Here is a 13,676-nt window from a genome sequence, read left to right as displayed (position 1 = left end):
ATGAAGATTTGCCTTGATCACTGAATTCTACTGTAGTGGTGCATTTACTATGGCCCACATGTATGGAACCAACTTTTCTTACACATAATTCACCCTTCGCTGGGAATACCGACATGGTGGGCAAGACTAGTTCAACTTCGGATACGACATTTAGAATCATGAGATTAGGTGTAAAATTACCTAATCCATATACTTCATTTTCTAGATCAGTTCCTGTTCTCTTGGGGCGACCCTCCTTGTCAGGGTAGCAGACTTTGAGTAAAACTAGGTTCAGATTTCCCCATACCCACTGATCCTGGTAGACTGCTGTGTCTGAGTCTATGGAATTGATTAAACTAAACCATGCTCCACAGGATCCATTATGTGTAAATGGGTGTGGAAAGAATGGCAGGACTCCTTCATAATTCTGATAGGGAGGGAGTCGGCCACACACCCAACAATTAGTGGCATTACTAGTCTGATGGGAATGATGTAACATACTAATGAAAGTGTTATTGCGCAGCGCAAGTCTATAAGATAATTCATGCGGAGGTAAGTCACTAAAAGAATGTTCAGCAGTAACATTATAAACATGTCTAGAAATAGGGTAATATATGTGCAACAATATGCTTGCAGTAATTATTAAAAGACTCAAGAAAAACAAGATTATTAATGTCACTATGCAATGGCTACGCAGTGATTTACAATACGCCTGTCGTTTCATCATTTTTCGCGATTGTCCATGATTCAGGTCTAGAGGATACATGTCAGAGACAGATTCAACCGCTTCACCTAGGAGAGGACTTAAACAATCAAATCGTCTGACGTTCTAGGCCTCAATTTAACTTTGTAGAGGTCAGTTTCAGTCTTTTCAACCAAAGGAAGTTTTGAATCAGTCTGTGAGGGAGTGCAGGGCACAATGTCTATATCCGAGGATTGTCCATGAAATTTCTTGATATGACTTGAATGAATCCAGCCCTTGCGGCCCTCGAGCTTCACGGCTGTTCTTGTGGTCAGCAGAACCAACTTGGGTGTCTTCCACCTGGGCTCCAGCGGAGTCTTTCGGTCGAAATTTTTCACAAACACGAAATCACCCGGAACTACGTCATGGGGTTTCACCTCAGTGTTGTCGGGAAATGCTGCAGCAACCTGTGAACGACAAGATTGTAGTGCAGACATCAAGGAAGCCAAGTAATCTGTCAGCATATTACAGTCAATATCAGTTATTTTGCGTGGTATGGGCGTCCCCCACATATTTGGTGGTCTGCCGAAGATCACCTCATACGGGGATAGCCCTGTTCGAGAGTGTGCTACCATTCTCATGAAAAAGAGTGCAACTGGTAATGCTACTATCCAGTCGACACCCTTCTCTCTGCATATTTTGGACAGTCTGATTTTCAGTATCTGATTATGTCTTTCTACGAGACCTGCTGCCTCGGGGTGTCGAACACAGTGGAATTTCCACTGATATCCTAGCAGAAGTGAAACATGTTTCATTAATTCGGATGAGAACGGCTGGCCGTTATCTGAGTAGACAACACGTGGTAAACCGTATCGTGGGAAGAATTCTCGAACCAACTGTTTGGCAGTAGTCGGGGCAGTGTAATCTGAAACCGGGTATGCCTCCGTCCAACGGGACAGAGCGCAGACAACTACGAGAACATATTTGAATCCTCGACATCGTTCCATCTGGATATAATCCATCTGGAGGACTTCAAAAGGGTGGTCAGGAGGATGAAATCCACCCTGTTCTACGGGAACGCTTTTTCCTGGGTTGAACTGGCAACAGATTGTTTGGCTGCTGCTCGTAAATGTTTATTGAACCAAATGTGTTGAATGCTGTCTAGCATAGCTTTTTCTCCTAGATGCGCTGGACTATGTATAGTGTTAATTATAACTTGGACCATTGAATCAGGAAGGAACCATACAGACTTTTCCTTCATCATCCATCCTTGGTCCGTTTGGATCCCTCCTAATTCAGTCCATTTCTTTATTTCGTCTGGTGTAGCATGTGTCTGTATGTCAATTACGTCAAGGGTAGGATCTTTAACTGTCATACAATGTGTCGGCATCGGGACAATTGTCTTTGTCATGTCGGGGGTTTGAGTTTGAGCAGTCTGTTTAGCTGTTCTGTCGGCTAGATCATTGCCTTGGGAAATGATATCAGTAATCTTCGTATGAGCCTTACATTTCATAATTGATATTGCAGTGGGTAGATGTATCGCATCTAATAAGGCATGAATGAGGGGTCCGTGCTGAATGTGGGCACCGTGGGAAGTTAAATAACCTCTCTCTCGCCACAGCACGCCGAAGTCATGTACAACTCCGAATGCATAACGTGAGTCAGTGTATATGTTGACTTTTTTATTTGTGGCTTGAATACAGGCTTGTGTCAGAGCGATGAGCTCTGCGGCTTGAGCTGACAGAGTATTTATACGATTAGTTTCAATGACTTCAGTATCTGTGGTGACTGCGTAAGCGGCCACTAACTCTCCTGTACTTGTTCTCATACATGAACCATCTACATACAACGTCAGGTCTGGATCTGACAATGGGACATCTGTCAAGTCTTGTCTGGGTTTTGTCGTTATAGTAATAACTTCAATACAGTCATGAGCTAGTGGGTCTGTTCCGGTTACTGGCAAAAGTGTGGCAGGATTCAATGTGTTACAGCGTCTGATTTCTATATGTGGCTGAAACAATGTAAGTTCATACCCTGTAAGTCGCGCTATAGTCAGGTGTTGTGTTTGCGTTCTATTTACAAGAACCTCTACTGCGTGTGGTACTTGAACTGTTAATGGATGTCCTAATACTATGGCATCGCTTTGTCTGATTGCTAAAGCTGTCGCTGCTACTGATTTCAGACATGCAGGCAAAGCCTGAGCTACGGGATCTAATGTACTAGAAAAATAAGCACATGGTTTGTGTGCTCCTGCTTGTTCCTGTGTGAGTACTGACAAGGCAGTACCTTCGCGTTCTGTAACAAAGAGTGTAAACTGTTTTCTGTAACATGGTGTTGCTAAAACAGGTGCTTGACATAAAGCTTTCTTTAGGCTTTCAAAAGCTTGTGTATGTTCTTGAGTCCAAGGGAGAACAGTCGATGTGGCTGCCTCCTGTGTTGTCAACTGAATGAGTGGTTTTGCTAGAAATGCATACTGAGGGATCCACTGCCTACAATATGAAGTGAGGCCTATGAAAGCCCGTACTTCCTTTTGTGTCTTGGGTATTGGCATGTTAGCTATTAACTGAATGCGGTCGGGTGTAAGCTGCCTTCCCTCCTTGGACAGCGAGTGTCCAAGATAAACAACTCGCTGGACACAGAATTGCAGCTTAGAAGGGGACACCTTGTGCCCCTTTTCGGCTAGAAATTGTAAAACTGTCAGTGATGCTTTTTCACATTCAGGTTCGCTTCTCGCGGTGATCAGCAGATCATCGACGTATTGAAGCAGAGCAGTGTTAACTGGCATGTGGATACTATCGAGTTCTCGTTTCAGTGCTTGGCTATAGATGCTGGGGCTTTCTGTAAATCCTTGGGGTGCGCGTGAGAATTTAAAGCTACGTCCATTTAAACTAAATCCGAACAAATATTGGCTTTCCGGATCTATTGGGACGCTGAAAAAGGCATTCTTGAGATCGATTACAGTAAAGAATGTTGCTTCGGAATCAATAGCTGTCAGTAATGACGAGATATCTGGAACCACAGGGAATTGTGGCACAATGCATTTGTTTAACTCGCGCAGATCAATAACCAATCGATATACTGGCGGGGCCTTTGGATCTGTTCGTTTAAGAATCGGAATTATCGGTGAATTACATACATTGGAGTCTGTTTCCACAACTACTCCTTGGGCAATAAGCTCGTCAATGATTTGTAGTAAAGCCACTACAGCATCTGGTGGTAACTTGTATTGTCGCATTCGTGGTAGCACCACTCCTGCCTTTAATGTGACTCGGTATGGTGTAATATTCATGCATCCAACATCAGTAGGGCCTTGTGCCCATAGACGTGTAGGTAAAGTCTGCAGTCGGGGATCCATGTCTCTAGACACATAGTGACCTTTAAAATCACGTAAAAACAACCTTACTCCTTCCGGAGAACAACATATTATGGCTCCTAGAGCTTTCAATGTTTTTATTCCTAGCAAGTTTTCTGGACATGATTTAGTAAGCAATAAATCTGTAGTTCGGGTCAGAGGTCCTATCGTAAGTGGCAGAGGTTGTGACACTTCATTAACAATAGGTTTTCCTGAAAAACCAAGGGAAATATTCTGTGAGCCTGAGAGGGGTGCCCCTGGAACTTCACTACGTTTTATAGTTGTTCGACTTGCCCCTGTATCGAGTAAAAACTTCCTATCTTGGCCTAATAATTCACTATGCACATAAGGTCCTTCTTGATCTACAGGAATCTCGATAAGCGGTAAATCAACTTCCCTCTCTAGGCTAGTTCATGCGTAACGCTGATACTCAGGATATTCATACTGTGCGGTCTGATACATTTGTCGTGTTGTTGTCTGTGTGGCAGCAACAGGCAGCGCTGGTGCAGCTGGCACAAACTGTATTGGCTGTTGTGCGGCTGGCATGGCCTGGGCATGCTGCGGAGCTCCTTGTTCGTTCTGCTCTTGTCTAAATGGCCGTGATCTTTCTTGTGTTTTACCTATGCTGATATTATGTTTTAAAACTGGACAATCGTGTACGTAATGACCTGGCTTTTTACAATAATTGCATGTCCCTTTTACAGGTCCTGCTGAATCGGAATGTGTCATACCCTTTTTATGTCCTTCAGCTGGAACTGTCTGGGAAACTAACATTTTCATTTTCGTGTCTTTCATGCGTCTGTGTTCATGTTCTTGTTCCTCTCTAATTCTATTGTGATGGTACTGTAACATTTGTAACATTTGTGATGGAGTGTTACCTTGCCAGGTACTCTCGAATTTTAATACTCTATTCTTTACTGGTGGCAGGGCATTTTCTACTAATTTTGTTACAAACAGATGTGGGTATGATTCGCTACTTGCTTTTATGCCACTATTTATACCAAAACATTTCTCAAATCGGGCATAGTAATCACTAGTGTCTTCATCTTGCTTCTGTTTACAGGCTGAAATTGTACCCCAATCTTCCTTTTTCGTAGTTAATAAACGTGGCAGTACCTGTACTAATAAACCTGGCAGTGCTTTAGTTTTATCCCCAAGTCCTGCTCCTGCAGTTCGGGCCTTTTCTTCCGCTTCTAATACTGACCATTCTATCTTTTGGTCTCCTACCTCCCACTCTTTTTCCTTGAGTTTCTCATAAATACCAGCAGGCATCAATACCTTTAATATTGTCATAATGTCGGGATAGGTATACTCTCCCATGAGTAACATGTCTTTAATTTCTCGGTGAAAACCCGCTGGATCTTTGTCATGACTGGGTACCACTTTCTTCATTTGTAACAATTCTATTTTCGATATGGGCGTATATACAAATACGCGCTTGAACTCGTTGTCCTCGCCTTTTATTGGGTGCACTTCTCGTAAGGGATTCTGTCTATCCATGTGATACGTGGTTCTTTCCTTGACGGGCAATGAGACATGCTCTGTGCATACAAAAAGAATATACTGCTTTCTTGATTCTAGAATTTCTTTAATTAATTTAGTACCTGCACCTCTCCATTTATTCATAAGCAATTCAGTCAGTATGTCAGGTAAGGGACCAGGGTCCGAATGCTGACTTCGATATAATATAATGAGTTGTTGAATCATATAAATCCCAGCTAACCTCTGTTCATCTGGGGTAAGATTCAAAAATGTGCGTACTATTGTATCATCACTATATTTTCCGGGACTGTCCACCCAATGGACAGCTGCCCTGGCTAAATCTTGTTCATCCATAGAATCGAGAAAATGATAACCCCTTCGTTCTCGGAGTAGTTTGTCGGCGGTTTGGAACGAATGCTCGTTAGACCTTATATTGATTATAGGTATTTGGAAATTCCTGTTATGATCTGGACATATCGGACGTATCGAGTCAGTAAGACGTCTATTATTATTACAAGATCTTCCTCTACCTACATAGGCTATGGTGTCTGACTGTCCTGTGAGCAGTCCTGACCCCTCTTCCTCGCTTTGTTCGAACTCGTCTACCTCTAATCTTTCTTCGTGTAGGCGTTCTATTTCTTTACGGATCTTTCGGCACATGGCTATTATACAATTTTGTTTATCATGTCTCCCTTCTGATATATTCTGGCTCCATCTTGTAAGAACTCGCATTGCTTCCGGGTCTACCCCCGGTCGGTCTTGATTTCTGATCACACAGTTTATGAGGAAACGTAACAGTTCCCCTTGTATCTCTACTTTCTGGTATTCCATAGCTCTGTTAATACATTCTGGATCTCGCCCTGTTTGGACAAAATGATATATATTATCTAGATGCGCAGTCATTCCTGGTAACTTTCCTAAATACACTGCAGCTCGTCTGATACGCAATGATGCCAGGGTCATTTCGTCCTCTTTACCGGGCACCGGGTCATATCTACAATCTATAAGAAGTTCCTTCAGCGTACGGGCACTTATGAGTTTGGGTGTACGTGAATGTGCTGACTCTTGAAAAGTAAGTTTATTTATTCTGGGTGGCGTAGAAAAGATATTGGTAGCACCTCCCGTGGCCCCATCTGGGGTGTCGGGTGTGAAAGGATTCGTCGAACGTGACACAGCAACTACAGGTGTGGACACAGCTATAGAAGTAGCTGTAGAAGCGGATGAAGAAATAGATGTGCTTGCCAGAACTTGTGACTCGATTTGTTGCTGTAGGGATACGTGTGCTGGATCTTGGCGTTGGACCTCCCCGGTATGCGGTCTATGCGGGGCGGAATTTGCATATTCGGGAGCTGCGTCATCTAAATATGAGGAAAGAAAAACATCTTCTGCGGTTCTAGGATGCCCCTTAGGATGCACCTTTATTGGGAACAATGGGGGTGGCAAGTCTTTCGGTATTTCTGGAGTAGCCTTAGGTAATCCTTCGGCCAGAAGGGGATACATACCATTCATAAGGGCGTTTCTTTGTCTGTCTACTTGTTCTGATTTCACTCGGATACCTTCCTCAATTAATAGATTTTCTTGAACTTTATTTGAACTTTCTTTATTCCTTTCTTCCTGTCTACGTGCTTTTTCTGTGCGTCTATGAGATTCTTTACGCCATAACTCAACGGCGTCTTTCTGTGACTGTCTGACTTTCCTTTTCCATAACTCTTCCTCGACTTTCATGATGCACTCTGCATCCCAGGTTCCCGCTGCGGGCCACCTCTGACTTTCTGGTAATCCCTTGGTGTAGTCTACCCATAAATCAAGAAATAATATAGCGTCTAAGCCATGTTTGTGATACATGAAATGCCCTGGAGTGTCCCTAGGAGGAATAGGGACGGCTTCTTCGAGAACCCCTTTTCTAGTAGTGATCTGTCTTAATTTCGAAAAGAGCGGCATATTGACTACTGATCTGATACTTAATTTTGAACACACTTAATACAAAAGCACAATAATGAACAACCATTCATACCACAATATGCAAGACGTTTAACACATTTAAATATTAAACATTAAAACATTTTTAACCGTTAGAATAACCAACAATGATGATCGTCTGCATAACTAATCACCAAGCTTAATTCTTGACAATAACTAGATACTTCGGAATACTTGATATACTGCTAAACAGTACAGATACACTGCTAAAACAGTGCAGACCGGATTTGTGTACCGAAACCCGTCTTGACCGGCACAACCTATGTGCACGTCAGAAATGCCTCCCCGGCAATGGTACTCACCGGGTAGCTTCGGAAACGGAAGGCCTCGGTAACTTGAACTTGAACCGGACTGGACTCGACTCGACTCGTCGGACACTGGGCTTGACTTCGAGCTGGTGGGTCTCTGTATACCTCGGATCTTGCTCTCTCAGCTAGGCTCTGGTCGGGATACTTCGCACTTCTCACCGCCTCGTCTGGGTGTTGATCGCAGTCTCAGTCGCCCCCGCTTGACCGGAGGGAGATACAGGAAATCCTGCTGGTACGCGTTATTGTCCGTCCAGCTGTGGCAGGAGACCGGGCCTGCAACGCACCGCCGGCGCGTGAGATGAGAAAGTGTCCCTGTTCGGGCGCCATTCATGTGGTAAATAATTCTCCTTTACCTGGACTTAATTTGATACAGAAACATAATTAAATAGCTCAGTAAAATGAGAGGCAGAATCCGTGGTATTAGAGGTTCGGAATGGGCTTTATTCCAATAATCGATTATAATCGGATGCTCCAAGTTCCATCACCACGGGGGTTCAGGAAGTGAAGTACATACTTTATTGACAAGAAGTAACCTTTATAGTACATACATTACAATGAAGCGAATGCAATAGGCGTAACAATTGATAAGGAAAATGACGATTTGTCTGCGTAACCAAAAATGGGTGTAATAAGGCGTAAAAAGGAACATAATTGGTTATGATGTCACCTATAGGTGGATCTATAAGATAATACTTGGCATAGATGCGCACAGCAGTATGACGTGTGATTGACGTGCAACTAGGGGGTGAAGGGGACTTGACATTTAGCTCTACATGTGGAGACAAAAAGTCTGGGGGGTCAAGTCAACCTAATCCCAAATCATATCTAACATCCTATGTTTAAAGAACTATGTTATCCATAAAAGAAGGACTCTCGGACAGAATCTATTCTATACTGACTGTGCGTGCGTGTACAAGCGTCTAAGTGTCTACACTGAAAGCGAGGGGGTAGGAATATTCCATGGTAACAGGGCTATGAATTACTTGCATGAGGACAGAGAAGTCGAGCCTTTTGCTCGGTAGCTGGAAGAATGTTTACTTAAACTACTAGACAGGAATGCATCGGCTGAGGGGGAAGCAGATAACTCGAAGGCGAAATACAGTTCTTGGCAGAGAATAGGCTGATGTCAGGCTTCATGAGCCGCGCAGAGGATGAGACAAAGTTCATGGTCACAGATGCAGGCTCGAACTGGAGTTTTCAGAGGCAGAAGGCAAGAGGAGTTTGATGACAGAATCAGGGCCTACTTGCCTGGACTGTAAAATGGCATAAGTGAACCATACAAAGCCGGTGGCCTTTCATACTTAGGAATGGAATATCCGGCCTATTCATGGTGGATCTGACAGAGGACATGTTGACGGTGGACGCACATGTATTTGCGTCTTCATAACTGGAACTGGAGGGAACATACATGTACTTGTGACATGCACATAGAACCGTTGGGGTCCAAGATAGGGGACATAACTGATCGGGAAAATCCATATTTCCACAAAGTGAAAAGTCCAGCTAACTATAACACCCCTGAAACCTATGGTTTTTTCAGTGAATTTCTGAGGTTTTTTAAATGCTAATTCCTAACTATAACGTGCCTGAAACCTATGGTTTTTTTCTGTGAATTTCAAAGGTTTTTTAAATGCTAATTTCTAACTATGCCTACAGAGATAGGACATGTGAAGAAAGAAGAAAAAATGCACAGAAAGAAAAAAAAGAAGTGCAGAAAGAAGCAAACAGAAGTCCTCAAACACGAAGAAAAGTGCAGGAAGAAGGATAACGTGCAGAAAGAACAAAAAGAAGAGCAGAAAGAAGCCTTGTTGCAAAATCATCCTGTACCCTTAACTTTTTCAGACGGATACTGGTGGTAACTGAGTCTGACTAACCAGTCCTAGAGCCAGTGCTATGTTAAAAGACACTTAGAATACAGTGAAAACACCTACATACACTAGGGAACATTATGCGTTGGGGTCCCCCTGTGATCAGCATAACCTCCTCTGTAAGCCCCTAGTATATAATAGGGCAGGGGGATTAAAACTACCTCTTAAAACAGGACACAGGGCGTTGTTGCACACGTTAACTCAGGGCCCGTCCCCTCCCTTCACCACTGTGTAAACACGCCCTGTGTCCGTTTTTAGTTGGGAGATTAAGTTCATTTGAATCCTGAGGGTCCCTAGGGTCCAACTAGCCCACTAGGTACCTCCAGTAAGTGCCACAGAGCTGTGTTGCAGAGAGGTGTAAAAAGGGGCTTGGTCTCAGAACACCTGTCTGCAGCGCAGCTCCCTGGTGCATACTGGAGATGCCTGTTGGGCTAGTTGGTCTCAGGGACCCTCAGTATTGTAGAGGAATTAATTCCCCAAGTTACAACTCGCCAGGGGGCGCGTTTGCAGAGTGCTGCAAGGAGGGGGCGTGGCCTCCAGCACGATGCCAGTCTTTTATTTATTTTAATTTTTTAAGAAGGGGGGCTGTGTGGTTCCCCTTCTTATTCTAATTTATTGACCCTGATGACCCCATCCCCCAGGGCCTGTCTCCTAATTATATTTTTTTGACCCCAATCCCCAGGGCCGGCCACTGTTTTTTATTTTTTTTTTTAAATATATATTTATAGACACACCTAGGACATGCTGGACAAACCGTACGTACCTATCACCATGACGATTTGCGTGATATTCATTAAAAGGCGATTATGCATACAATGAATCCACGTGGAATGTATTTACACCACTAGTGAAGCTCTGACATGTCTGATGCCCTACCGTGCCTAATCCCGGTAGACACACTTGTGGTTTATTTATACAAACGTGGGTAGCTATTGACGGGCACATTTAATACACATGCACACCAAGCCATTCAAAGGGGATTCGACAAAAATTCGACAAAAATTATGCAAGAAACCCCCCTCACAGTTAATAAAACACACATCCACTTCCGGATGTGTAATACTTTTTATTTTACTCTCTGGAAAGGGGACGAACATCACTTGAGAGTCACAGCGCGCTCCTGGCAGAGCCCAATGCTGTGTTACACCCACCATTGCCTGCTGAGTGCTACACACCTCTGTGTTGTATTCCACTAGCTAGTGCATATGCTATGACACTCTCTAGCCCATGTGCACTGTAACACCACCCCGTGAATATGTCATGCCACACTTGTCTTCGCACGGGTTATATTGCCCCATCTAACGTGCCTTCCTCGATGCCTATGTTATAACGCACAGTGCTATGCCATACACATTACAATCTGGGATCCATTGTGGTTACATATAAATGTGCTATGTGTTTAGAGCTGCATTGATGAGCACTGAGGAAGGCTAAACGCCGAAATGCATTTGCTGTAATTATGATGCTCGAATAAAGAACTATTGAATACCTCCCGAGAGTGCTCCGCATTTTGGAAGCTGTAATATATATATATATATATATAGAGAGAGAGAGAGAGAGAGAGAGAGAGAGAGAGAGAGAGAGAAAGAGAGAGAGAGGGAGAGGGAAAGGGAGAGTGAGTGTAGAGGTAGCATTGTAAAACTGTACCTGTCCAAACGGCTACCATATGTGGGGATAGAGATGTCTTGAGAACAAATCCCTCACATACATATGCCTGGCTCAAAGTATGATCCAAGCCGACAGCTACTAAGGTGATTGTAACTCTGACTTGTGGTTTTAGCATCTTTTATCACCACAAACATAACAACTTGCCTCCCTGTTACTAGCAGCTGGAATAACTGGAATGGGATCTAATGGTGTCAGCCACACTTCTGTTGGGAGATTTCCAATCACAAGGCAGTGCTGCAACAAAGGCTGGATTGAGGATGGCCCTAAACAATCCAGTCTATATACTAATGGGATAGACAGCAATGTTCATTGTTGAGATGCCTCAGTTGGTCATTATTTTAAAAGTATTAAATGAGTAGCTTGAATCAAAAATAAAGTTTTGTTATTTATGCAAAGTATTGAGTTTCTGAGTGAAAAAAACTTGTATATTTATAGGCGACTCAACGTCCTCACCAGGGCTGGCTTTAGCACTGGTGGTGCACAGTGCAACAATCTTTGTTGATGCCCCCCCTACCCCAAAAAAACCCTCCTCCATGAATTCCCTCACTACCACGCTCCACCAGTGCCCCTCATCTCTCTGTGGCCCCCCTCTCACATGCATTTCATGTCTTTTATAGCTCTACTCATACCAGTGTAGGGTGTCAGAGCACTTTCCATCACACACACATTATACAGAGCCAAATAATCATACGTATGTAAATCAGTCTATAGGATATGTTGCATAAGACAGTAAGGATTACAAGGCAGAACAAAGAGTGTTTGATCTGGAGAAGCACAAACTCAGAATTTAAAACTGTACTGCAGTGGGTCAGCTATAACGATGCATTTCTGCCCAAATGAATCTTTTTTTATCAAAATTTGGAGAATGAACGACTGGGAAAAACATTACGTTCGAATCCATACAATGCAGTTTGCATGGAGCTCTTTGATCACAGCTCAGGGTTTGTAAATTATTTTGCAAGTAACAAAAGGATTTCTGTGACAAAAGTAGTAACCCACTGAGTGATCCACATAAAATATTGTTTGGTGATTTGCGTGGTATATGTTCTTTGCAGCAGGGATATTAACCCTCTGTGCTGCATTGGAAGAGTCAAAACTGCCACTAGACACAGCTCCATCTCTTCTCATTAAACACGAGCTATCTTGACATTTTTATTGTTGCCAGAAACTTCTGGACAGACAGGGAAAGCTGTTCCGGGTGCTTTTTTACATTTCTGGTATTTCTAAACATGGTGTCACCGAGTTCAGCGCCAGTCGCGGCCGGACCGGTCCTCACTGCACTGGTCAGAGCTCCGACACAGAGGGGAGGCTGTCTCATATTCTCCTGCAACGTTATTCCAATGCATTTAAGGACAGACTCGTTTATAAAATGACAAATGTAAAAATATCTGTGTGCTTTCTTTCAATGTAGACCAGGTGGTAGAATTCTTCAGGGGGCGCATCATTAGTGAAAGAGCAGACGGAGCTATGGGGTGGTTGCTACAGGGCTCAGCATAATGCGTAACTGTATCCTTTCGGCATTATCAGCCACCAAGAAATTGTACAGAATGCCAGAGGAATTCTCCAACTTAGCAGTACTTTCCAGTGCAGAATGTTATATACTACAATTAGAAGGTAAACTATCTGATGCACCTTTGCAGGGCCCTGCAGCGCTTTAAATTGGAGCGAAAATGACAAATAAATAACTACTTACAGCGCCCAGTTGCTGCTCTCCTCTCTTTGGCGCGAGGAGCTCTCCCAGGAATCTTGATATCTGCATAAACAACTTCTCCCGGCATGTCACGCGCTGAAGGAGGAGCTCTGAGACAGGGGTCCTGCGATGCATCAGGTCTCAGGTGCTGGAGTGACATGAATGAGCGGCTGTAGTGCCTCCAAGAAGAGGAAGTGTGCGCAGCTTGTGTGACTGACGAATGACGCCACTGACGTAGATTCATCAAGAGCGTGCCTCTTCCTCAGGGAAACCCCTTAATACTGTGACTGACTGCGGCGATGTATTTGAGGGCTGCAGGGAGTGAAAATCACAATAATAGCGTAAATATAATTTTCTTACTTTATTCTATGTACGTAGTGCATCTCCATGCAAAATCCGAGCACTCTATACATTAAAAATACATACTCGCAAACAAAAAAAGAAGCAGTACTAAAGTTCATACAAAGTACCATTTTTTTGTCAAAACTCTTTTTATTCAGCATTGCAATCAAGTGCTACAGATCACACAGTAGAGTGCGCAGGGCCTCGGACCTATACAAGCGGCTAGTACGACATCAGTTTCGCCTATTGGGAAGTCCCGTCGCCCCCCCCCCCATGCTCCAAAGAATGCCAGTTTTATGACATCAAACAATAAGGGTGACCCCCT

The 13,676-nt window shown here is 43.6% G+C and overlaps 1 protein-coding gene across 2 annotated transcripts in view; it reads right to left on the bottom strand.

Annotated features, from left to right (window-relative positions):
• The window catches only part of LOC146812990 (killer cell lectin-like receptor subfamily B member 1B allele A), a 637,615-nt gene extending 624,466 nt beyond the window's left edge, over nt 1-13,149 (bottom strand). Inside the window, exon 1 of one of the 2 annotated variants that reach the window (XR_014966001.1) lies at nt 13,013-13,050. Coding sequence is in view for 1 of the 2 variants with exons in the window: in XM_085614661.1 (XP_085470787.1) it covers nt 13,013-13,097 (85 nt within the window). In the remaining variant the exon portion in view is untranslated. Of the gene's footprint in view, nt 1-13,012 lie in introns of both variants that reach the window. The other variant, XM_085614661.1, reaches the window with a different exon arrangement.
• Nucleotides 13,150-13,676: the final 527 nt, after the last annotated feature.

The sequence above is a fragment of the Triturus cristatus genome, chromosome 7 (assembly GCF_964204655.1).
Source record: "Triturus cristatus chromosome 7, aTriCri1.1, whole genome shotgun sequence".
NCBI classification, from domain to species: Eukaryota; Metazoa; Chordata; class Amphibia; order Caudata; family Salamandridae; genus Triturus; species Triturus cristatus.
The sequence above is the reverse complement of the archived record's forward strand: the minus strand, read 5'-3'. Positions and strand labels throughout refer to the sequence as shown.